Below are 21971 nucleotides of genomic sequence, written 5' to 3'. Positions count from 1 at the left end.
CGATAGGCGATTAAACGATTTCCGCATTCACTGATTCGCCAAACCCAGACTCGTAGAATTCTCAATCGACTACTTTGCCAATGATGTTGTACCTCTGCACAATATGGTTCTCTTTCGGCGTCAATTTTCTGGAACCTTGTCGCGAAACTGATGGGGGGCTCACCTTGGTAAAGTATTTCTCCCAATCGTCTAGTACTCCCTTCTCTTCGGCAGTCAAGGACGAGTAGTCCGAATCGGCATCTTCTGCTTTCAGCGACGACTTGCCAAGCGCTCTAAAGGGGGTTATTTTTTGGAAGGCAATCCCAGGCCCCGCCGCATCAGTCAGAAAGAGCAAAAGGAGATGGAAAGGGAAAAAAGAGTGACGAAAAAAGGGAAATGTACTTGGAAGCGTCTTTGCCGGTAAAGATGTGGTACCCACACCCAGGTCCGTACATGTCGCGTTTCGCCGAAACTGTCGAAACATGAACAATGAGTTTTCGGCTACATCTCTGTGAGATGAACCCGGAGTGGGGGGAGGGGGGAAAACCGGTGCTCACCATCAAATACCTGACCCTTGATCGCGACATAGATGGGAGTGTCGGGAGTACGACCGTCGTACTTGCTCAACTCGGCTTTCGTGAACGGGGTGTCCTTGGGAGGATCGAGTTGAGCCTGATCGGGTTTGGGAGCGAGCGTGTCGACTGTTTTGACGGCGGCATCGGCGACGGTCGCTTTCACAGAATCCATCTTGTGTTGATTTGCCGGGGCGTATGCAGTTGGATCTAGAGGGAAGCGGTGGTGGAGGTACCAGAAGAAGAAGGCCGACAAGATCTATCGAGAACGTCATGAGATTCCCCATCTCCTCGCCGTCAGCTTTCCCGCTCGTGGGCTTTGACTAGTAGAGGTGGCGACGTACTGCGAGTTGAATCGAGACAAATACCCAGTGCTCGCGTGCGTACGCGTCGACGAGATCGCGACCGGCGGCGATTCGTTGAGTGATGGTCCTGCCCCGAAACGCCGGATCTGTCGTTAGTTGGTGGTAGCGAGAGTCGAGTATGCACTCCTCACATCGGAACCTAGATGTCCAAGCCCAGGAGGCGACGACAATGAGAGCAGACGAGAACAATCGTTCAACTTGGACTTGCTTGTCCTCGTCTCTGGCGACACCTCGCAAGACGGGCAGTCACTCGGGTCGCGTTACGAGCGCGCGCGACGACTGTCCGCCCGGGTTCGAGAACATTCGGCCAACCCACCGCCCCGCATGACTCTCGACTGTCAACTGGATCAGCATGGCGAGCCCAGAGCGCCCCGCACACCCACTCGCCAACGCTACGTCGGATGCCGCGAACAGATGGAGATCAAACGCGTGCAGCAGATCGAGACGAATGCTCCTGACCCATGGATCTCGAGAAAGGTTGCTCTCTCTCTCCTGCTCGGCCCCCTCTCCCGTCTAGGCCATCGAGCCTGACCTCTGGAATCCTTCGTCGCTTTGATACAGCTCGCAGTCGGGATTGTGGTCGCCGTCTTTGGTTACAGCTACTACGTCTTTGTCGTGAGGCTGTGCATTCCCATGATTCGCATGGAACGCACTCGCCTCGGCGCACGCGCTCAAGGTCGTGCGTCAAGTCTCGTTCTTACTCTGACAAGTTCACCTTATGTATCGGGCTGATGTCTCCACCAATTCACAGTTGTGTACCTCGTCATCTTTCACTTCCTGTTTGTCCTGTTCTGCTGGAGCTACATCGTGGCCATCACAACCCCTCCCGGGTTCGCTCGAGACGTACGTAAACGCCTTGTCATTCTTGAGACTCGACCCTCTCGATAAGACACGTAACAGCGAGCTCACCCTTGCCCTCTTGGACTGTAGTATGTCCCACAATCGGATCCTCCACCAGAAGATGCCGAATACATCACGGTCGCAGGACAACGGTTTGAGGATCAACCTCTATCTCCGAGGATGCAACAACAACAACAACAACAACAGCGAGACTTTGACGAAAAGGCAGACGACCACTTGGAAACGAAACCGTCACACCCTGGCGAACCGGTCCTGATGCGCACTCTCGACGAAGACGATATCGCCGAGAAACATTCGGCGGTTGGAGCTCTCGGTCCGTCGATTGCATCGGCAATCGATCCTGGCCCAGTGCCGCCGGGTTCTCCAGCGTCCGATTCAGCAGCACCAGGGGCCGAAACTCCCGAGCGAGCTCAAATCAATCCTCCGCATGAACCGATAGATGGATCACCTGCCAGCAGAGTCGCGGTACCTCCTCCTGTTCACGTCGGTTCCCGTTTGAAACAAGCTCGACCCTTCGACTTGGGGCATGAGCCAGCGGGGTCACCCGGAGGCTCGACCCGTAGCTTCTTGCACTTTCCAGAACCTCCCGAGGACTACGAGCCTCCTGAGCGGTTAAAGGTCGAACGAGTCCCTCCGATCGCCCCCGTGCTCAAATTGCAGTACCGGTACGATCCGAAGGAAGGGATTCTTAGACCGTACCGGAGTCACAGGTGTCGTCACTGTGCTGCAGTTGTGCTGAGTGAGCTTTCCTTCCCCCCTAGACCCCAATGGATAGAACTGATTCGGGACGTGGAACAGAAATGGATCACCATTGTCCCTGGGTAGGTACCTGTGTCGGTGCCAGGAACTACAAATACTGTAAGTATCGTTTCTCGCTTCAGCGAGACAGGAAAAGACAAAAGAATACCAGGACTGATTCTTTTCGAATTCGATGCCTACGGATGTCAGTTTACAACTTTCTCCAAGCATCGACCTTGTACACCTTGTTCGTCATGATCGCGCTCGTCATCGCTCAGACTCTCCCCTTGTCTTCCTTCACACCCCCTGAACGACCGCGTCCAAAACTCGACGGTCAACAGATCGCGGTGATCGCGATCGCGTTCTTCTTTGCCATGTTCACTTCGAGCTTGTGGATCGCGCACACTCGGTTGATCTTGCGCAACATGACGACGATCGAGGAGATGGCGTTGAACCGGATGCGCGCGAAAGAACGCAACGCGTTGCAAAACGCGTACGGGTTCACGAATTGGCGAGCGAAACGGGATACGAAGCGAGCGTGGGACCGCAAATGGGGTCGATTGGGAAGAGAAGGCAACTTGTGGTGGTTGGGCTCGAAGCGCAAAAATTGGGAAATGGTCATGGGGCGAGCAAAACTCGGATGGATCTGTGAGTTCTAAAAACGTTGCTTTTTTCGGAACCAGGATTCTCTTTGATTCGCTCATGACTCTCCCTTTGATTCCGAACAGTTCCGATTCGGGCAAAACCTGATCACGATGATGGATTGCATTACGTTCCGAATCCTCGGTTCGATCGAGACGGGGTTTGGAGGCCTCGGAAAGACTGGCCCGTCGAACTGAGGGAGCAGGGGCTCTCCCGGTGAACGCATAGCATGGTGGTGGGAGATCTGTTGTACTGCTTCTGGTTGAAGCGCTGTTGTGTGTCATGTATAGGCTGCATTTGCCGTTTCGGTGGGCGTCCGAGATTCGAGCGATCACAGCGCATACTTTTCAGCAAGGGCGAATGCTCGCCTTCCCCATGCATCTCCTACAACACTAGACGTTCTCAAAGGTGAGCACTCGTCATTTCGGAGAGAAGCCGCACAGGAAACGATTGCGTTCGAAGGAATTTACATTTGAGAAACAAAAAGGAGTATAGCGGAATTGTAATAGCGAAATTGCCGCGAGCGCCTTGCAAGCAGCAAGTCGCTGAACTAGCACTCCCGCCCTAAGGAACTCCGCCCGACGCGCGACTTGGACTCTAGACCACCGAGTGCGCCTCGAGCAGAACTCTTGCAGCCTTCAAGTTTGTGCCAGTTGCGCCGTTCGCCCACTCCGCCGACCCGTTCTTCACCTCGATCAACCTCGCTCCCCCCCTTCGAGCGTCCGCGTTTCACCCGCACTCCCACTCCAGGTACGCCCTCCCATTCCGTGCAGTACGGTCGATAGACTCGAGCGAGCCGGCGCGTCGAATCGCTCCAGGCGTTGATGCCCGAGGCGGGAGCGAAGAAGGGTGGCCACGCCCTGGCGATCTGCTCCTCGGCGGATCCCACTCGGCGTCCCTCTGCGCGCCCACTCGCTCGAGCGAACCCGCACGACTGCACTCGTTCATCCTTCTCGTACACCCCGACTGACCTTTGCGCGTGTCGACTTGACAAACACGTCTCTCGTGTTTCCTCAGAGTTCTGCCTTTCGCCTTCATCGCGACTCTCGACGCTTCTTTACTCCTCCGTCCGCGCCAGTAGTTCGACAGCATGGCTCAAGAAGGTCAAGAAATCGATCTCGACTCGGTCATCGACCGACTGCTAGAAGGTACGGCGTCGCGCGCTCTCTTTCTCTCTCTCACCATCACCATCTTTATCTCTCGCTGTCTCTTCGCCGACTATGGCACCCACGACATCGATACCATGCGTGCCGGTATGATCTACGTGTCTCGTGGACCGCGGCTCATATGCGACTGCGTTGCTGCGGCTCGCTTTCAAGAGCATGTCGCCGATCGCTCAACGCGTCTCATGACGTTCCGACGATCCCAGCGCCTCTTCCATCCTCCCAGCCTTTGAACAAAGCACTCGCGACTCTTATCCCTACCTGTGCGGGACCTCAGACTGACTTGGCGTCTCTCGTATGATGATATTAGTCCGAGGCAACCGCCCCGGCAAGCAAGTGCAACTGCACGAGTCCGAAATCAAGTTCCTGTGCACCAAAGCTCGAGAGATCTTCATCAACCAGCCGATCCTTCTCGAACTCGAAGCTCCCATCAAGATTTGCGGTGCGGCTGTCCTCTCTGTCCTCTCGGCTGTCCACCTCGAGCTCATCCGGAGGTCTTTGCACAGGTGATATTCACGGCCAGTACTACGACCTTCTGCGTCTGTTCGAGTATGGAGGGTTCCCGCCGGAGGCCAACTACCTGTTCCTCGGAGACTATGTCGACCGAGGCAAGCAATCACTCGAAACCATCTGTCTCCTCCTCGCCTACAAGATCAAATACCCCGAAAACTTCTTCATCTTGAGAGGGAACCACGAGTGTGCGAGTATCAACAGGATCTACGGTTTCTATGATGAGTGTCAGTCTTTCCCCCTCTCTCTCTTCTCTCGCCATGACCGGCAGCGTTCGCTGACACGCGTCCCGGTCATCTTGGCTAGGCAAGCGACGATACAACATCAAACTATGGAAGACGTTCACCGACTGCTTCAACTGCCTTCCGATTGCGGCGATCATTGACGAGAAGATTTTCACCATGCACGGAGGACTCTCGCCCGACCTGCAAAGCATGGAACAGATCCGACGAGTCATGCGCCCGACAGACGTGCCCGATACTGGACTCCTATGCGACTTGCTCTGGTCCGACCCGGACAAGGACATCACGGGATGGTCCGAGAACGACCGTGGCGTGTCATTCACGTTTGGTCCCGACGTCGTGTCGAGGTTCCTGCAAAAACACGACATGGACTTGATCTGCCGCGCGCACCAGGTCGTGGAGGATGGATACGAGTTCTTTGCAAAGCGTCAATTGGTTACGCTGTTCTCGGCGCCGTAAGCTCTCTCTCCCGCCACCATCCGTTCATCCCAATTCCAATTGCGGTTAAACGTCTCGGAACTGACATTGATCACGTCTGCAGGAATTACTGTGGAGAGTTTGACAACGCGGGTGCGATGATGAGTGTCGACGAGACGCTACTCTGTTCCTTCCAGGTATGGGCCTCTTCATTCGCACCTTACTGTGCGCCTGATCGACTGACCGCCCTGTTTATTTCCCATTCGCGAATCAGATTCTCAAACCGGCAGAAAAGAAGAAGACGTTTGCATACGGCGGCAGCGGTCAAGGCCGACCTGTCACACCCCCACGTAAAGCGAAAGGTGGCAAGGGTGGGAAAGGTTCGTCGTAAAGAAGCGGCGAGAGTTATGGTCATAGAAAAAGGGGGCGAGGAAGGAACGTCAAGCAGAGTGAATTAGAGCGGATTTGGGGAGATCGGGGGAGACAGGAGTTCACCAGCGGCCGGATGATTGGGCAAGATGGAAGCTTGTCTATGATTGAGAAAACGTTTTTCGGACCTGGACGCCCCTTCCCGCCCGATTCCGACCTTGCCTCTGTCAGATCTTCGTTCTGGCTACCTCGTTCCACCCACGGCTTTTCTCCTTCTCTTCACGGAACACCCCCATCGTCCGACTTCTCCAAGATCAATCTCACGACTCTCTTCCGCACCCTGCTCGACTCGTTTCCCTATCTCGCCCTGTTTTTACCGATCTCGAGGAGTCCTTTTCACGTCCTTCCTCTCGTTGTCTCCTTCCCCTCGTCCCTTTCGCGTCCACTTCTTCCTCTAGCCCTTGATCTGTCCTGACAAGTTATATACCTCACCATCCCCTTCTTTTCCCCATGTGTGTGTGTCTGTGCTCGATTCTCTATTTCGAGTCTCGGTACCCTTCGTTGTTCTTTCCTCGTTGCCCCTCCTTCCCTCCCTCGAAACCCCCCTGTTCCCTTCCCTTTCATGAACCTCGCTCTCAATCCGCACTCTTTCTTTCGTTTTCTCCTCTGGTGTGTTTATCTTGCTTTCCTTTTTCACCTTTCCTCTACTCGTCTCCTTCTCCTTTTCTTGCGATCGCGAAACAAACTTTGTACATCTCGCCTCTCACCGTTCTGAACTGCCCCTGAGAGAGCGCGAGAACTACGTGCAAAATGTTGATCGATGACGTCGCTAATACGAGATTGACCCAAGGGCGCGTCGACTTTGCTCTCGTCCTTTTCCGCACTCGATCATGACTTCTCCGCTCGCGAGACGGATCAAGCGTAGTCGAGGGTTCGAAAAATTGTCACTCGTGCGTGAGTCTGTGCCCATCGAGCTCGTTTCGGTGATGCGATCCTCCCCCCACTCGCGCGTCGGGAGAGGTGCTCACGCCTGCGTGATCCAATTCGCTCAGATTTCTCTGCATGGCATGCCGTCAGAGCCCAAGCAATGTACTACACCGTATGGGCGACCCTCGTGTACGTGCTCAACACGCAAGGCGCGATGCCCGGAGTGTCGTCCGCAGGCAGTCTCGTCGGGATCCTCTCAATGGTCACGGGCTTGCTCGTCTCGTTCCGATGTTCGACATCGTACGATCGATGGTACGAAGGTAGGAGGACCTGGGCTTCGATCCAGTCGACCACTCGCAACATGCTGCGCGTACTCGTGTTTGCTCTACCGCCTCCGTCAGGAACGCCTCTCGATGTCGAACACAACTCTTCGCGCCAGAGTCACGCCGTACAAGAGTTGTGCTCGCTTGTAGCTGCCTTCCCATTCGCATGCATGTATCGCCTCCGCGACCAACCAGGAGTTTCGCACCCTGAGTTACGTCAGCTCTTACCTGAAGCTCTCCTCGACACGTTCCGCACGACTCCGACCGAAGATCGTCGACGTCGACCTTCAATCGGAAGCACGAGTTCAGCTTCGTTCGTCGAATCGTCCACCGCGACTGAGGAAGAACGCGCGATCGCAGGTCTCAACGCTCCCCCGTCTCGCGCGCGCTATGTCCCCTTTGCACTTCCACAGGGAGAACCCTCGAACTTGCCCTTGTCGCTCATTCGTGCGACTCATGCCTACTTGAACTCGTACCAATCGACTCCAATGTCGACGAAAGGGCAACCGAGCGCAACGAGCCCGGCTCTCGACGGCGTCACGTACGGTACCTGCATCGGGTACTTGAAAGATTTCTCGGACCAACTCACTTCGCTCGAACGGATCCGAGACAGTGAGTCCCTCCTTATCACTGTCTTTCCCCCCTCGAAAGCAGTTCTAACCGTCGAAGGAACATGCCCTCGATGAACAAAAGCCCCAATCCCGCTCATTCTCAACATTCACCTGCAATTGTTGCTTTTCGTGTATGTTGCTGCTGTCCCACTCCAACTGGTCAAGTCGCTCGGATGGGCTTCGATCCCGGCCACTTCGATCGCCGCGGCCGTGTTTTTCGGACTCGATCGCGCATCGGAAGAACTCAGCGATCCCTTTGGGACCGAACGTGAGTTTCTCCAACTCTTCCTTTTCTTTCTGCTCTCGATCACTGACGAGATTCGAGAGGGGTTTTTTTTTTTGTTCACGGGTAATGATTCGCAGCGAACGATTTGCCGGTGGAGAGATACTGTGCGGATTTGTATCGAGAGTATCTCGAGATGTGTGGGAAAGGAGGTTCAAGAGCGAACGAGTTTGAACCAGATTCGACAGGAACCGAAACTGATGCCAGAACGAGGAAGGAGCAATGATGTGACGGGTCGGAATTCTGAAGCTTGTAGTCTTTTTCGGGATGACCTCCTAGTCTCTCTAGCCATGCGGGTATCCTTCCTATCCTCTCGGACTTGTCGTGGGTGAATACCGAGAGAGGAGCTTGGTGAAACAATAAATGTTACAAAAAGGAGGATTCACTACTCGGATCAATGTGTTTCGTTACTCTGCCTTTGCCTTGTCCTTCAATTCAACCTCGTCTACAGATTGAGTCTTGTTCGAAGAAGGGACGGGAATTGACGAGATGGGAGATTCGCGACGTCGATCTCTCTCGACATGAGCTTGCACTGTTTGGTTGTTGAAATAATCTTTAGAGAGAAAAAAAACCCGCCATCGAGTCAGTCGACAAGTCTTGGCCTTGGAAATTCCAAAAAAGGAGTAGGTGATACTGACTGTGGAGTTGATCGTTGACCGTTCGAATCACTTCGTTCGTAACTCCTTTCGTCACGGCCAATACCGGACCCGTCTGTTTCGTGAAAAAGTTTGTTTTGCTCTCTTCTTCGATCAGTTCATTGTTCTTCCCGGCTGTGACAGCACAAAAAAGAAACCCGTACCATATTGAGCGACCAGGTAACGTAAGCCGCTGCGCCCGCGAGGAGCAAGAACGTGAAGTAGATTGGGCTCCGAATCACGGCGACGAATTCGTTCCAACCCAACACGACGAGGACTCCGTAAATCCAGACGGGGATTTGAGCTTTCGAAACAACCATGGATCTTTTCGCTTCGAGGTAGTACGCGTCGGCTTCGCGTTTGAACCGAGTCGAGATCGTCACTTGTTGACTCGAAGACAAGATCGAGAGCGACGTCACGAAATCGAAAGGTTCGACATCGGTGGAACTCGTTGGAGTCGAGTCGGTGATCGAGGACGAAGATTCGGGTCCGAGTTCAAACTCGTTCTTGGGATCGAGAGGTTTGATCGAGGCGTACAACGGGATCAACTCGAGTGTCTTTGTAGTTTGTGCATCGCAGCGTCAAAACGAGTGAATGGGGTTTCAGTGTGTTTGCTTTCTCTCGGCACCTTTTGGGGGAAAGGAAGAAGTCTTTGTCGAAATCTGGTCGAGAGGGGTACTCACACTTTCTCTCGCTTTCTTGAAAATGCCATCGATATCGTCTTCAGGTTTCCATACCCTTGGGACTCCATCGTGATCGTACCTGAACTTGTCTTCGAACACGCCTTTCAATTTGTTGAGCAAAACGGACTCGGACGTGTGTTCGTCAATCTTGGCTCGAAGTGCCAACCATGCGCGTCGTCGTAGTAACGACAACGACTGCTGATTCTCTTCTTCAGTACAGTTGAAACCTGATTACCAGCACACGAAGAGAGAAAGACCCCTCGAGTTAATCGCGTAGTAATTTTTCGAGCGAGAGAGCAGATTGAAAGAAACTCAACTGGTCGCTTTGCTGAGATAAGCTTGTTCAGCCTTGTCGAGACAAGCTTTGAATTCGCTCAAGACTCGGTCCCACATGTCGGGTTTCGGCGCGTTCAAACTGATTTCGACCACATCCGCGATTTGTTTCTTGATGTTCCTCTGCAGCATTCAAAGATCCACGATTTCAGGATTGTAAGTCACGAGTTGAGGGGCCCGAGTGGTGGATAAAGTGGAAATCCACTGACTTCGATGATGGCAATCATTTTCCTCGTCTCTTCTTTCCTCAACAATTCGGCAACACTCTCGAGGTCTTCCCGAAGCAACGTTCCCTGTTCGTCTCGTTTCCACCCACTCTCTTCAAGTTCGAGCTCTTGCGCTTCCGAATCAAACTGTTCGAGCGCGACTCGTTTCGCTTCGTCGACTACTCGAGCGAAATCGTACCCTTCCTGTTTGAGCGCGGTTTCGATCGAAACTCGGTACGTCCTCAGGATCGATTTGTGCAAGTGTTTGAGTTGGGTTTGGTACAGGGGGAACAAGTTCGAGTGCAGTTTCGTTTGCAGTTCTGATCGTTTGCGCGCGTAGACCGAACGACTGTAACGAGACGCTGCCGTGTCGTAGCTCGCTATTACGAGAGAGAGAGACGCATCAGCAATCAAGGAGGAAGGTTGAGGATCTAGATCAGTCTATGCAAGCTTACCGAGTGTCAACTGGATCACTTGGCGCATCATGGCACCGAGTCCCGGTACAATCTTGCCCGTACCGGTACTCGTTGGGAATTTGACGAGGTGTTCGGTGAACAAGACGAACGCGGTCGAGGCGATCTCGTCGCACCGGAACTGGGCCAACAGTTCCTGCTGAGTCGGGAGGTCGAGATCCTTGTTCGATACGACGGCTTCCCAGATCGAGCTCATGTACTGGTCGAGTCCATCGGCTGGGATGTGTTTGTGGTACTCGGGTTTGAACAACGAGTCGGCGTTCGACTTGACAAACCTCGCACGCAAGTTGACGACGTCCTGCTCGAACTTGTCAGGTTGCAACAGTTTGTGCGGGAGCGTGACAAAGTCGAGGTCGAAGAAATGCGAGATTTCGGACTGTTCGAGACCATCGGGTTTCGCGAGTGACTGCCACAGGCGGTTCAGGTCGGTGGTCAAGGTCTGCTTGAGGTTCGAGAGGGGCGTTGCGCCAATGTGATCACGAATGACAAACAGGAGGAGGGTCTTGTGCTGCGTCGTTGCGGCGGCATGATCGGTGTGTTTGGCGCGCGCGGCGAGGAACAGGCCCAGGTTGACCTCGAACACGGTCTTGAGGAGGCCCATGTTGGCTCCCTGGTACAGTCCAACTTGGTGCTCCCAGATGTTGACGAGCAAGATCTCGGCGACGGCGATCGAGAACAGGGCCGACTTGCGTTCAAAATCCTGGTCCTCGCCGCGTTCGCGGCCGTCGGTACCTTCGACGTCCATGACGAGGACGGGCATGGTCTCTTCCGGGGCTCGACTCATCCAGATGCCTTTGGTCGTCTGACGACGTTCAGTTTCACTCATGACGTCGAACTCGGTGTGGAACAGGCGGTTCAAGAGGGTCGATTTGCCGGTCGACTGGGATCCGAATACGGCGACGAGGTTGTAGTCGAATCCGGCGTCGAGGAGCTGCCATTGCGCTAGGTGCTCGTTCAGCTTGGTACTGTACACTCGCGCGGTCACGGTCAGCCAACAGGCGCACGCGGGTGAGAGAGTGACATGGATGCGGCAACTGACGTAAAGTGTTGGTGTTCGTCGACTGTGCGGATGGAACAGCATGAGCTTGTCGTACTCTGCCATGACTAGCGAGTAGGACACTCACCGACTTGTAGCTTGTGCTCGGCATGCGAGGCTGGCGCAGGTGGGATTGCGGGTGCCGCAGCGGGGTCGAGCGCGTGTTGCGCCTGCTGCATCAGCGGGAAGTCCTGAATCGCCGGTGGCGGGTGACTCAGCGCGTCCTGTGCGATCGAGATGGACTGATCCATCGTGTCGAATAGAGGCGATGATCGAGACTCGAAACTGTCGCTGTCGTCGTCGATCAACTTGGGCGACTTGTCTCATTCTCTCTCTCTCATCGCCACCACTCGCTGCTTCGGGCACTAGACGACCGAGCACTCGCATCGCTCCCGCCTCTCCTCTCGTGCCGTTCGAGCGAGTACTCGACTTTCGCGCGATGGCGGACGTGAACCCGACCGGCCAGTGGAAAGAGTCGCTCACGCTCGAAGAGACCAACAAAGTACGCGTCTCGCTCGGACTCAAACCCCTCAAAGACCCGAACCCACCCGCAGGAGGACCCACCGAAGAAGCTCGAGAACTTGATGGCGATCAGCTCGCCGAACTCAACTACCGCAAGACCCAAGACTCTTTGCGCCGGCAACAGGACGAGAAAGACTTGCAAGCTCGTCTCGACAAGGCTCGGAATCACAAAGAACGTCATCGCAAACTCGTTGGAACCGGACTCGCAGACCAACCGAACGTACAAGACGACAACGACGACGCCGATACGAAATCCTGGATTCGCAAGCAGAAGAAGCGCGCCAAGGAACTCGCCGCGAAACGTGAGCAGGAACAAGCCGAGCAGGACCGTCTCGCTGAAGAGGAACTTCGACAAAGCGCGACCAAGTACGGCGAGCGCGACCTGTCTGGCATCAAGGTTTCCCATGACGCCGACGCGTTCGAGGACGGCGAGGAGCATGTCCTGACCCTGAAAGACTCGCGCATCCTCGACGACGAAGGTGAGTCGAGTCCTTTCCCAATTGTTGACAACCTTCGTTGATTCTCGTTTTGGGGACCCGCCCAGATGATGAACTGCACAACCTAAACTTGACCGAGAACGCCAAGCACAAGGCTGCGGTAGAGCTCAAGAAGAAGGGGAATCAAGCCGGCCAGTACACTGGGTACGACGACGACGAGTTTGCCGAAGACGGAAGCATCTCCCAGTCGAAAAAGGGCGTCTTGAGCAAGTACGACGAAGGGTTCGAAGGCGCCGTCAAAGCCGACGGATTCCGACTTGGCGCAGCTCCCGTGGCCCAACCGGGCAGGAAATCGGGTCAGGCCGATCGCGACGACGCCGATGCGGTCCCGACGGGAGAACGAGAAAAAGTCAAGCTCTCAATGGAATACACGAGTAAGCACTCTTGGTGCGTTTGTTTCTTGCTCGGGACAATCGCTCAAACCCTCGCTGTGCGGTCACCAGAGTCTTTCAATACGGATTACTTGCAAGAAGGAGACGCCGGATTCAAAAAGCCCAAAGTGAGCTTTTCCCCCCCAAACCAGAGACTAGCGTGTCGTTTCTGACTACGTTCACCATAGCTCAAGAAAAAGAAGCGACCTGCGCGCACGACCTCCCTCTCGGCCTCTCTCGACAATGCCGGCGAGAATGGCGATTCGATGCAAGTCGACGGAGAAGAGTCGACTCCACGATCCCAAATCGAACGCGCTTCGCTCGACAGCTCCAATTTGATCGACGATGACGATCTGGCCGTCTCGCTCGCTCGGCAACGTCGAGAAGCGGCGAAACGACAGATCAAGGAGATGAAGGAACGGACCAAACTCGCCCTCGAACAACAACCGGTGCGGATCAAGCAGGAAGACGAAGATCAGGACGACGAGGACGATCACCTCCTGCCTCGAGTCAAGAAGGAGGAAGAAGCGCACGATCGAGATGCCGACGATGTCCTCGTCATGGACGATACGAGCGAGTTTGTGCGCAACATCAAAGCTGCAGCCGAACAAGCCGCCAGTGCGGCCGAACGCAAACAGAATGCCGCGACCCGAGTGAAGCAGGAGGACGAATCGAAACCTGCAGACATGCGGGGTCTCGAATCGGTGCAACCGAGGATCAAGCAGGAAGAAGACGATGCCGAACCTCTTGCCGAACTGAGCACAACTTCGGCATCGAGAAATGGAGGTTGGAATACGACACCGCAACTCGAAGATGGAGAAGAGCAAGACGCGTTGATGAGGAATCTCGACGAGCGAACTCGGGACAATGACGAAGACGCTGACGAATCGAAACCGTCAGCATCGCACGAGGACGACGATGGAGAGTTTGGCACGACGGGTGGAGAGAAACTCGTCTCGAGGGGTTTGGCTTCGACCTTGTCCATCTTGCGACACCAAGGGTTGATGAAACCTCGCACGCCGGAAGAACTCGAGAAGGAGAGGCAGTTCAAGGAGCGCGAAGCGTGGTTGAACGCCCAACGTCAGCGGGACGCCGAACGGGAACGCGAGAGGATCGAGAGTCGCAATGCGGGAGACCGTATCGATCAACGGCAGCGAGAGTACGAGAACAAGTTGAGGGACCAACGCGATGCGCAAGCGGCGATGGAAGCATACAAGAATTACAAACCTGTTGTCGAACTCAAGTACCACGACGAATTCGGTCGAGATATGACTCCGAAAGAGGTCAGTCTTTGCTTCGATTTTTTCTGTAGCGCGAGAGCTAATTACGGAGGTTGCTCGGTACGACTAGGCATGGAAACACTTGTCGCACTCTTTCCACGGACACGGACACGGTTCAAAGAAGACGGAGAAGCGGTTGCAAAAGATCGAGAACGAGCGCAAAGCGGCCGCGATGGCAGCTGGAGACACACCAAACTCGACCGCGGCTGCGTTCGCCGCTCGTGCCGAGGCTACTGGATCGGCGACCATGATTCTCGGTGTGGGCAACAACAAGTCAGTCGAGCTTGAACTCTGTTTCTACTGCGTTCACACTGTACTTTCCGATCAGCTGACTTTGGAATACTTTGTGCATTTGACAGTTCGGCGCCGATGCAGCAAAAGGACGAATCGCTGTCCCTTAGCAAAAAGGCTCCCAACTCAAAAGGCAAAGCGAAGTCGAACGCGAACAACGGCGCGGCCCCGGTCTTTGACGACATCCCGATGCGACCGTTGCCACTACCGTCGTCATCAGCTTCGCGGGATCTCAGCGAGACGCCCGAACCTTCCTCGGCAAGTTCGACGGCGCCTAGCGCACGGAAAGGGTTTGCACCGGTTCGGAGTTTCTCGCCAGCAGTCAACAACACGAGGGAGGGTACGCCCAAGTTTGCGCCCATCTCGGTGGCGGTCAAGCGGAAAGCAGCCGAGGCAGGCGAGGACAGTCCAGCAAGCAAGCGCCGGGCTTGATTTCGGCCCTGCGTGCCGCCACTGATCGTTCCGTACAAACTCCCTCTTGTTGTGCAACATTTGTATCGTCTAGCAGCTGGTCTCGCCGCCTGTGTCGAGATGACCTTTTTCAGGTCATCCCTCGCCCTGTCGGTGTTTTTGGCGAAACTTCGAGACTGGAGAGAGATCTGGGGGTACAGTCTTGGCACCTCTAAGAGAGCGGATTGATGCATTTGCACGATTCCTTCTTGCTCACGACTTGCGCAAACTTGCGCTGTTGTCTCGAGCTCACCACGCTGGCCGCCGCCGATCCGCTTCAGCTGATCGAAGGTACTGCAGCACAGCCACTTGCTGCGTGCGTGGGAAGCTATCGTTCTGCTGATTTTCTACTCCTCGCGCTTTGACCCCTCGCTGCTCTCCGGCTCGTTCTCTCAAAACATCCCGTGGGCGCATTCGTCCTGCTGAAATGCTCGCAACCGACGCGGTGTGTCGCGATTGAGAAAAAGCGCCAATCGCGGAAAGGACAAATTCAGGTGCAGCTAAATTTGGATTTGGCTTCTCGAAAACAAAATAAGCTGCGAGGCCGATCTCCGGGCTCGCCCAACAATCAAAGGACCACGCCGCTGCTCAAGTCCCGCTCCACCCTTGCCCCTCTCTTCCTTCTCTGTATTCGACAATTCGCGCAAGTCGACCCCCCAAGTTTCGGAGAAAAATGCAAGCAGTGATCGGTACCCTCGCCCTCGCAGCGGTCGCTCGCGCTGGAACGACCATTACTGCGGCTCCTTCGCCCACGCAGGACCTCGCCAAACGTGCTGCTTCGCCGAGCCCTCTCACCGACTACACGTACGCGTACAGCCAGATCCCGTACCAAGTGAACCCGTATCCGTAAGTTGGCCGATCCTCTCTCTTTCGGTTATTGTGGATCGAGCCGAGAAATGTTGGCTCATGCGACCTCTAATCTTTTCGCACTGGAACAGGGTTGGACGAGGTCCTCAGGTCAGTTCTTGAATCCGGTGGCGAATTTGGGAGCACGGACCTGACTCTGCGCTGTTGTGTTCGAAAACAGTCTGGCTACAACATCTGTAACAGTACGACCTTGGGTCCCGACTCGAACTGCCAAACTTTGATCGCCAACACGATTGGTGATTTCTGTGTCTGGGGAAGTCCTACAACTTCGGCAAACGGAACGATGTAGGCCCTTCTGAACTTTCTGTCGTTCAATTTACCGCCGCGCTCTCTAATGACCCTTCCTCGCCTCGATTCGTCTTCGGTCTCGTAGTGGTGACGTTGAGGCCGCAGTCGTTGCGTACTGCACCACGGACAAGCACGGAACTCGAGTCATTCCTCCTGGAGCGATTACGGGAGTGCAAGTCCTGCGTACGAAGGCTTACACGCAATGGACTGGACATTTGAACTTGACCGGTGTCAATCTCATGGAGAACGACACCGGAGGAGAGCTCGGTAAGGATCTCACTGCCTGGTCTGAGGTCCGAAGTGTCCAAAGTCTGACTGTTCTTGGGCACAGATCCTCACGGTGCGGATGAGCTCGGAAACCCTCTTGGTGGACTCGTGTACTCGACCGGACTGCCTTCGGGTGACAACTCGACTCTGACCCAGGTCGTCTCCTGGAACGAATGTAGGTCTTTACCACGATGGCCATCTCTCCGAGTTTCGAAGCTCACCGACAATCCCGTTTTTGTCTGTCGCTAGTCATTGGGTCGGGCGAGTTCTGCTTGAAGCTGTGCGATCCTTCAATCACGAGTCCGAACTACTGCGAGAACAAATTCGACTTGATCGGCTGCGCGTACAGTGAGTCTGCACTCAGGTCTTCTCTCTCCCTCTCTCATCCGCAAGCTGGATCTGACCGCCACATTGCGCCACCTAGACATGCCTGCATCGTACCAGGACGGTGTCTTCCTCGATTGCGACTCTGACTTGCAAGAAGTCGTCGGAACCTACACGAGCAACGGACAGACCTACACATGGTCGCAACCGAGCTCGCTTCCTGCCGACTCGACGCTGCCCTGGACTCCGTCGATCCCCGCTTCGTCCAACTGCAAGACGTACCAGTCGACCGACATTTTCCCTACCTCCCTGTTGGGCTACCAGGTACGCTCAGCTCGATAAACCAGATTTGTTTTTCGCCTCAGACCTCTCATCTCGTTCCCTCTTCCAGACTACTGCTCTCTCCATGTCGGCCACTGCAACCTCGACCTCAAAATCGAACGGCAAGTCGTCTGCGGGCGCATCTCGTTCGGGATCGTCTGCCGGCGCGGCGGCAACCGGAAATACCTCGTCGAACTCGAACTCGGGCTCGTCGGGCTCGAACAACACGAACAAGAGCGGCGCAGTCGCACTTGCTGCATCTGGCCTCGTCTCCCTTGCGAGCGTTGCCGTGGTCCTCGCCATGATGTAAACGATGTGGCAAAACTACATCGAGCTCAGATTTCACTGCATCAGCGGAAGTTGGTTCGCCTCTGAATATCGAATATCGCCCTTATACGACCCCGATACGAGACGGGCGGATCCTCTTCGCCTTCACGATTATGCCTACCTCGTGTCATTCATTGTTTCCGCTAAGTCGCATGGTATCGAGATAGACACTCATTCTTTGGGTCCGAAATATATTCTTCTTCTTCGCTCAAATACCTGTAATCGATGGCTATGCCTAGCAAACATTTCAGATACACTGTAGAGTGGAGGCAACGCATTTATTGGCGAGAACTTCTCCAGAATCTGGTGCATTCATTCACGACACCCACGCTCTGTTACTCCCCAGACTTCAAAGGCTCAGGCAGCTGTCTGATCCGAGTACAATTTACCGTCGTGAACAAGAGTACGCAAGCTGCGCGGCGAATTGCGGGTCCGACGACCCGATCTCTTGAATTCGAGCCGTCCTTCCCGCTACGTCTCGCTCGCTTGGCCGATTCAGGGTACTCTCAATAGGGTCTAGGAGGTCGTCAGCGCGATTTGGCGGTCTCGAAACGACGATTGGAGGATGTACACGGGAGGGAACGAGGCTGGAGAGGGTGCCCAGGCAGACACCGTAGGCCTACATCGGAACTCAAAGGGCAGTGGCCAGCAGGATCATGCGGCATTGTTTGACTCGGTGAAGCAAGAGCTCGACGAGGTGAGTGTTATTTCTCTATATTTCCTCTGGATGCAGGCTGTTTGCTGAAAGATGCCTCTCTTGCACGATAGCCTGTCTTCTGGACAACGCCTAAAACAGAAGTAGATCCCGAATTACCATCAGGCATCGTCCATCAACTTCCGACCCCAGTCACAACCCCGAATGTCCTCTCGACTTGCTCCTTTTCCGCCGACTTGAAAGCTTTACCGCTAGATACGCCTTTTTCCGAGCTCGATCTGCAGCGGTTGCCCCCGCTACCCGACCTCAAGCACGTCCAAACACCTGTCGATGGATTCTTCAATTATCCCACCTCACCCTCGCCTCGGAAACGGACACAGAAGCCGATTGCTCTCGAGCGACTCTTTCCAGCTGGAACCATTCTCTTGCGAGACTATCGTCTGCGGTCGCTCGATCACGGTCAAGAGCTCGCAGCTGACGGCTGGATCCAGTTCGCACCGGATCTTCTATGTTTGACAACTTCGCCCGAATCGGAGGCTCTGCTCGAATCGTCCATCGCGGACGAGCCCGCACAGTGTCTAACACGAGGCAAGAAGCGCGGACGAACGGCTCGCGGCAAGTCGGCTCCAGCCAGGAAAAAGGCAAAGGTTGTGCAGGACAGAACCCTCGACAATCTGGTCGCCTGTTGTCAAGCTCTCGTTTGTCGTGCGACTGTCTGTGTGACGGATTCAACAGTCATCCTACGCATCTATCTCATCCCAGAAGACCTGCCCGAACTCAAGCGGGCTGAATACAGAACCGGTCGGCTCAAACGATCCTCTCCCGCCATCATACGGACCGTGCTGTCCCAGATCCGCTGCAGCACCGAGGAATGGAATGGTACGCCTCCACCGGCCGATGTAACAGTGCCCAGGCTCCTGGACGAGGCGGACGATCGATCTTTACTCGAGATCTTCCACGAGATCTCAATCCCGGGTGAAGGCGGATTCGAGCATGTGGACGCACCTCAAGAAGTCAAAGATCGTCTATGGTTTGCCCTCACTGAGCAGCCGGATGATGTCATTACCGATCTCTTTCCTTATCAGCGGGTAAGTCCTTGCACATTTCGTTGCTGTCCTGGCGGACATCTGACGCCTCGTTCTCTCTTTCGATTCGCCAAGGCGTCCGTCGCCAAAATGCTCTCGCGCGAGCTTGCCCCCGCATCCGCAAATTCTCCCGACTACATCGAGCGTTCGTCTCTCCTTAATTCAGCAGACAGCGTCTTCGTCTCGCTCGACGGAGCTGTTGCCCTAAAGCCCCCGCAACTTCGAGAGCCGAAGGCTGGAATACTGGCCGAAGACATGGGCGTCGGTAAAAGCCTGATAATCCTCGCCCTCATCATGACGTCTCGATCTGAGCTACCGGCGCTCGACGGCGTTTCGACCTATCTCGACTCATCTCGACCTTGTCCCGCCCCTGTCCTCTTGACACAGCAAAGTCTCGACTTTCCATTTGCCGCTGAATCGCAAGAACGACTCCGCCTGCGACCGCGCGTTCCGGAGCTCCTTCACGGTGCTGAGATCTTCATGTCGACAGTCGATCTCGAGGAGCACGAGGCGATGCTGTTGGAACAGGCGAGGCTCGATTTTGAGGAGTCTCAGCGCCACCGACCGTTACCTTCGCTCCGGGCTCTAGCATTAAGTCTCGTCAAGACGTCCCCGCGAGCGGTTCGCTATTCCTATGACGACCCATTCCTGACAGGCGGCGACATGTTCGAAACATTGCAAGCTTCGCCACCTTACTACCGCCTGTACCCGAGCCCATCACAGCTCAATTCGCGTGAAGGCCGTCGAGGGGATCTCAAACCGCTTGAGATCGTGGTGGCAGCGACAACACTCCTCGTCGTGCCTACCGATCTGGTTAGACAATGGGGCCAGGAGATTGAGAAGCACCTGGCCCCAGGATCGCTCAGGGTCTTATCGCTCAGAACCTCGAAGGACAAGTTCCGATCTCCTCAAGAGATGGCAACGTTTGACCTCGTCTTGATGTCCGCCGCACGTTTTACCGATGCGGCCGAGACCGATGATCGGTCCCTGCGGGGAGTGCATTGGAAGAGACTGGTTGTTGACGAGGGTCACGTTCTCTCGTCTGGCAACCTGACCCGCAAATTGGCTGAAGAGGTCAGTCTGTCCCGAACATTTCAATCCTTCTCGACGTCTCGCTGACTAAGACGGGAGGTATACCGACAGCTTCGCTGCGAATCTCGGTGGGCCGTTTCGGGAACGCCCTCGACGAACCTTCGAGGGGCCTCGGTCGACGGCAAACTCGCTGCAGCTTCGAACATTGTTGGCGGTACGCGAGAAGATTTGGATCGTCTCGGTCAGTTGTACTCGCGATTCCTGCGGCATCCAGCGTTTCCCCGTCCGGCCTCTCTACGTTCGCTTGTCGGCGACCATCCGAGTCGACTCGCATCCGTGTTCAACAGTTCAATCATCCGACATCATACATCTCTGGTCAAGAACGTCCTCACGATTCCTCCGTTATCTGTCAAAGTGACGTTTGTCGAGATGGAGGAAGCCGAACGCAAGATGTACAACGCTCTGCTCGCCGTGTTCGCTTCGAATGCGATTCAGTCTCAGCGACGAGACCAGGACTACTTTTTCCACAAGGCGAATGTCGGCTCGCTCAAAAGCCTGTGCTCTAACTTGGCCACTGCCTCGACATTCTTCGCGTCCGACGAAGTGGGTCATCGTTTACGGGAAGGAGCGGGATGGGCCCAAGAGCGACTCGATTCCGAGAAAGCGGTCAAGTGGTCCGAGGAAGACAGACAGGGACTTCGGGAAGCAATCGCCGTTATGAAAGCCGCTTACAGCGATGTCGAGTGGAACCTGATGGTGAATGAGGTTTCGGTGACGATCGAAGTCGAAGGGCTCGATGACGAACTGGTCAAGGCGTTCAACGGAATCACGTCGTCTCAGAACCCACTTGGACGGTCTCTCGTCTCGCTGCATCAGCTTGTACGACTGCGCCAGGACCTCAAAGAACTGCAACATATCGATGTCAAAGCGTGGAACGATGACGAAGAACTCGTCGAGGAACTCTTGACTTTCGAAGCACGCCGGAAACGCTACGATGTTGAAATCGCCAGTCGAAAGTCGAAAGATGAGGAGGTCGTTTCCGTCTTCAAGAAGCGCTCCAAAAAGGATACGACCCCGCTGGTTCCTTTGCCTCTCGACTCGACCTTTCGCCAGATACAACTCGTGCGAACCTCAAGTGCCAAAATCAACTATCTCATCAAGGAATTTCGCGAGCATCCCGACGAGAAGTTCATCGTTTTCAGTTCTTCCAACGTCGATCTCATCTTTGCCAACCTGTCCGAAGCCCTCGACTTGTTCGGGATTCCGCACATCATCTTTGCGGGGTCGCATGCTCGAATGGGTCAAGACCGAGGTCTCAAAGCGCAGCGTTTCAATGCGACGAGCGCACAAGAAATCCAAGTGATCCTCGTTGATGTCGAACGGGGAGGACGTGGAGTTGGACTCACGGCTGCGAGTCGAGTCATCATGCTCGAACCGATTTGGAAGCCGGATCTAGAGCTACAAGCGACGAAACGAGCTCATCGACTTGGGTTCGTCACTCTTTATACCTGCCTTGACTGCCCTCTCTGCCCAAACTCACCGTTTCTACTGCGATGAACCCGCGTCAGACAAACCAAACCCGTCGAGCTACAGATCCTGATTGTCAAAGACACCTACGAGGATGCACTATTCAAACGTCGAGCTCAGATTGCTCCGGAAGGTCAGTAGTTGGTTCTCCTTTCGCTCAGAACACACCTAAAACCTTCCCTATTCCGATTGTTGACTGATTGTAAATGGGTGCGTTTTCTCCATCAGATTTCTCGAAGAAACTCAAGGTCCCTCAGCAAGATTCATCGTTACGGACGACTCTACAATCCGCCCAGTATCTCGAACCTACGTATCAAGCGAAACAGGGCAAACCAGTATCGGAACCGTTCTTGTGCCCACCCGTCATGTTGCTCGCAGACGGGTCGGGTCACGACGTCACTAGAAATGGATAGGTGATTCGGGAATGTCACCCACTCGTCGACTTGGTCTCTTGTACATCCGTGTCGTAATCATTATTTCTGTCGTCTTTTTTGGCTAG

The 21971-nt window shown here is 54.8% G+C and overlaps 8 protein-coding genes across 8 annotated transcripts; 6 read left to right on the top strand and 2 right to left on the bottom strand.

Annotated features, from left to right (window-relative positions):
* Positions 1–61: 61 nt before the first annotated feature.
* Positions 62–1270, bottom strand: JCM15063_003920 (cytochrome b5-like heme/steroid binding domain-containing protein; the record flags this gene model as incomplete). The annotated part of the gene is made up of 6 exons (XM_076676964.1): positions 62–94; positions 164–272; positions 382–451; positions 537–810; positions 896–1136; positions 1233–1270. 6 exons carry the CDS (start codon positions 1268–1270, stop codon positions 62–64), a joined length of 765 nt encoding a protein of 254 aa, XP_076535946.1.
* Positions 1271–1330: 60 nt separating this feature from the next.
* On the top strand, positions 1331–3377 carry JCM15063_003919 (DHHC family palmitoyltransferase; the record flags this gene model as incomplete). Its single annotated transcript, XM_076676963.1, has 7 exons — positions 1331–1393; positions 1478–1595; positions 1668–1759; positions 1847–2516; positions 2576–2635; positions 2726–3163; positions 3244–3377. 7 exons carry the CDS (start codon positions 1331–1333, stop codon positions 3375–3377), a joined length of 1575 nt encoding a protein of 524 aa, XP_076535945.1.
* An 870-nt stretch (positions 3378–4247) lies between these two features.
* On the top strand, positions 4248–5880 carry GLC7 (type 1 serine/threonine-protein phosphatase catalytic subunit GLC7; the record flags this gene model as incomplete). Its single annotated transcript, XM_076676962.1, has 6 exons — positions 4248–4305; positions 4631–4762; positions 4827–5057; positions 5137–5527; positions 5614–5686; positions 5764–5880. 6 exons carry the CDS (start codon positions 4248–4250, stop codon positions 5878–5880), a joined length of 1002 nt encoding a protein of 333 aa, XP_076535944.1.
* An 868-nt stretch (positions 5881–6748) lies between these two features.
* JCM15063_003917 (uncharacterized protein) lies at positions 6749–8228 on the top strand (the record flags this gene model as incomplete). The annotated part of the gene is made up of 4 exons (XM_076676961.1): positions 6749–6812; positions 6911–7720; positions 7802–7987; positions 8083–8228. The coding sequence occupies 4 exons, from the start codon at positions 6749–6751 to the stop codon at positions 8226–8228; spliced, it is 1206 nt and encodes a 401-aa protein (XP_076535943.1).
* Positions 8229–8409: 181 nt separating this feature from the next.
* Positions 8410–11619, bottom strand: SEY1 (dynamin-like GTPase SEY1; the record flags this gene model as incomplete). The annotated part of the gene is made up of 9 exons (XM_076676960.1): positions 8410–8555; positions 8641–8713; positions 8802–9194; positions 9321–9547; positions 9638–9776; positions 9863–10239; positions 10315–11297; positions 11372–11393; positions 11457–11619. 9 exons carry the CDS (start codon positions 11617–11619, stop codon positions 8410–8412), a joined length of 2523 nt encoding a protein of 840 aa, XP_076535942.1.
* A 188-nt stretch (positions 11620–11807) lies between these two features.
* On the top strand, positions 11808–14761 carry SNU66 (U4/U6-U5 snRNP complex subunit SNU66; the record flags this gene model as incomplete). The annotated part of the gene is made up of 6 exons (XM_076676959.1): positions 11808–12369; positions 12435–12761; positions 12831–12886; positions 12947–14041; positions 14109–14311; positions 14398–14761. The coding sequence occupies 6 exons, from the start codon at positions 11808–11810 to the stop codon at positions 14759–14761; spliced, it is 2607 nt and encodes an 868-aa protein (XP_076535941.1).
* Positions 14762–15452: 691 nt separating this feature from the next.
* Positions 15453–17156, top strand: JCM15063_003914 (uncharacterized protein; the record flags this gene model as incomplete). Its single annotated transcript, XM_076676958.1, has 8 exons — positions 15453–15625; positions 15718–15736; positions 15807–15931; positions 16020–16201; positions 16266–16376; positions 16451–16549; positions 16626–16849; positions 16917–17156. The coding sequence occupies 8 exons, from the start codon at positions 15453–15455 to the stop codon at positions 17154–17156; spliced, it is 1173 nt and encodes a 390-aa protein (XP_076535940.1).
* Positions 17157–17738: 582 nt separating this feature from the next.
* Positions 17739–21885, top strand: JCM15063_003913 (DEAD/DEAH box helicase; the record flags this gene model as incomplete). The annotated part of the gene is made up of 6 exons (XM_076676957.1): positions 17739–17870; positions 17942–18916; positions 18989–19987; positions 20057–21435; positions 21514–21605; positions 21701–21885. The coding sequence occupies 6 exons, from the start codon at positions 17739–17741 to the stop codon at positions 21883–21885; spliced, it is 3762 nt and encodes a 1253-aa protein (XP_076535939.1).
* Positions 21886–21971: the final 86 nt, after the last annotated feature.

The sequence above is a fragment of the Sporobolomyces koalae genome (assembly GCF_050403365.1).
Source record: "Sporobolomyces koalae JCM15063 DNA, S_koalae_JCM15063T_v1_ctg6, whole genome shotgun sequence".
NCBI lineage: Eukaryota > Fungi > Basidiomycota > Microbotryomycetes > Sporidiobolales > Sporidiobolaceae > Sporobolomyces > Sporobolomyces koalae.
The sequence above is the reverse complement of the archived record's forward strand: the minus strand, read 5'-3'. Positions and strand labels throughout refer to the sequence as shown.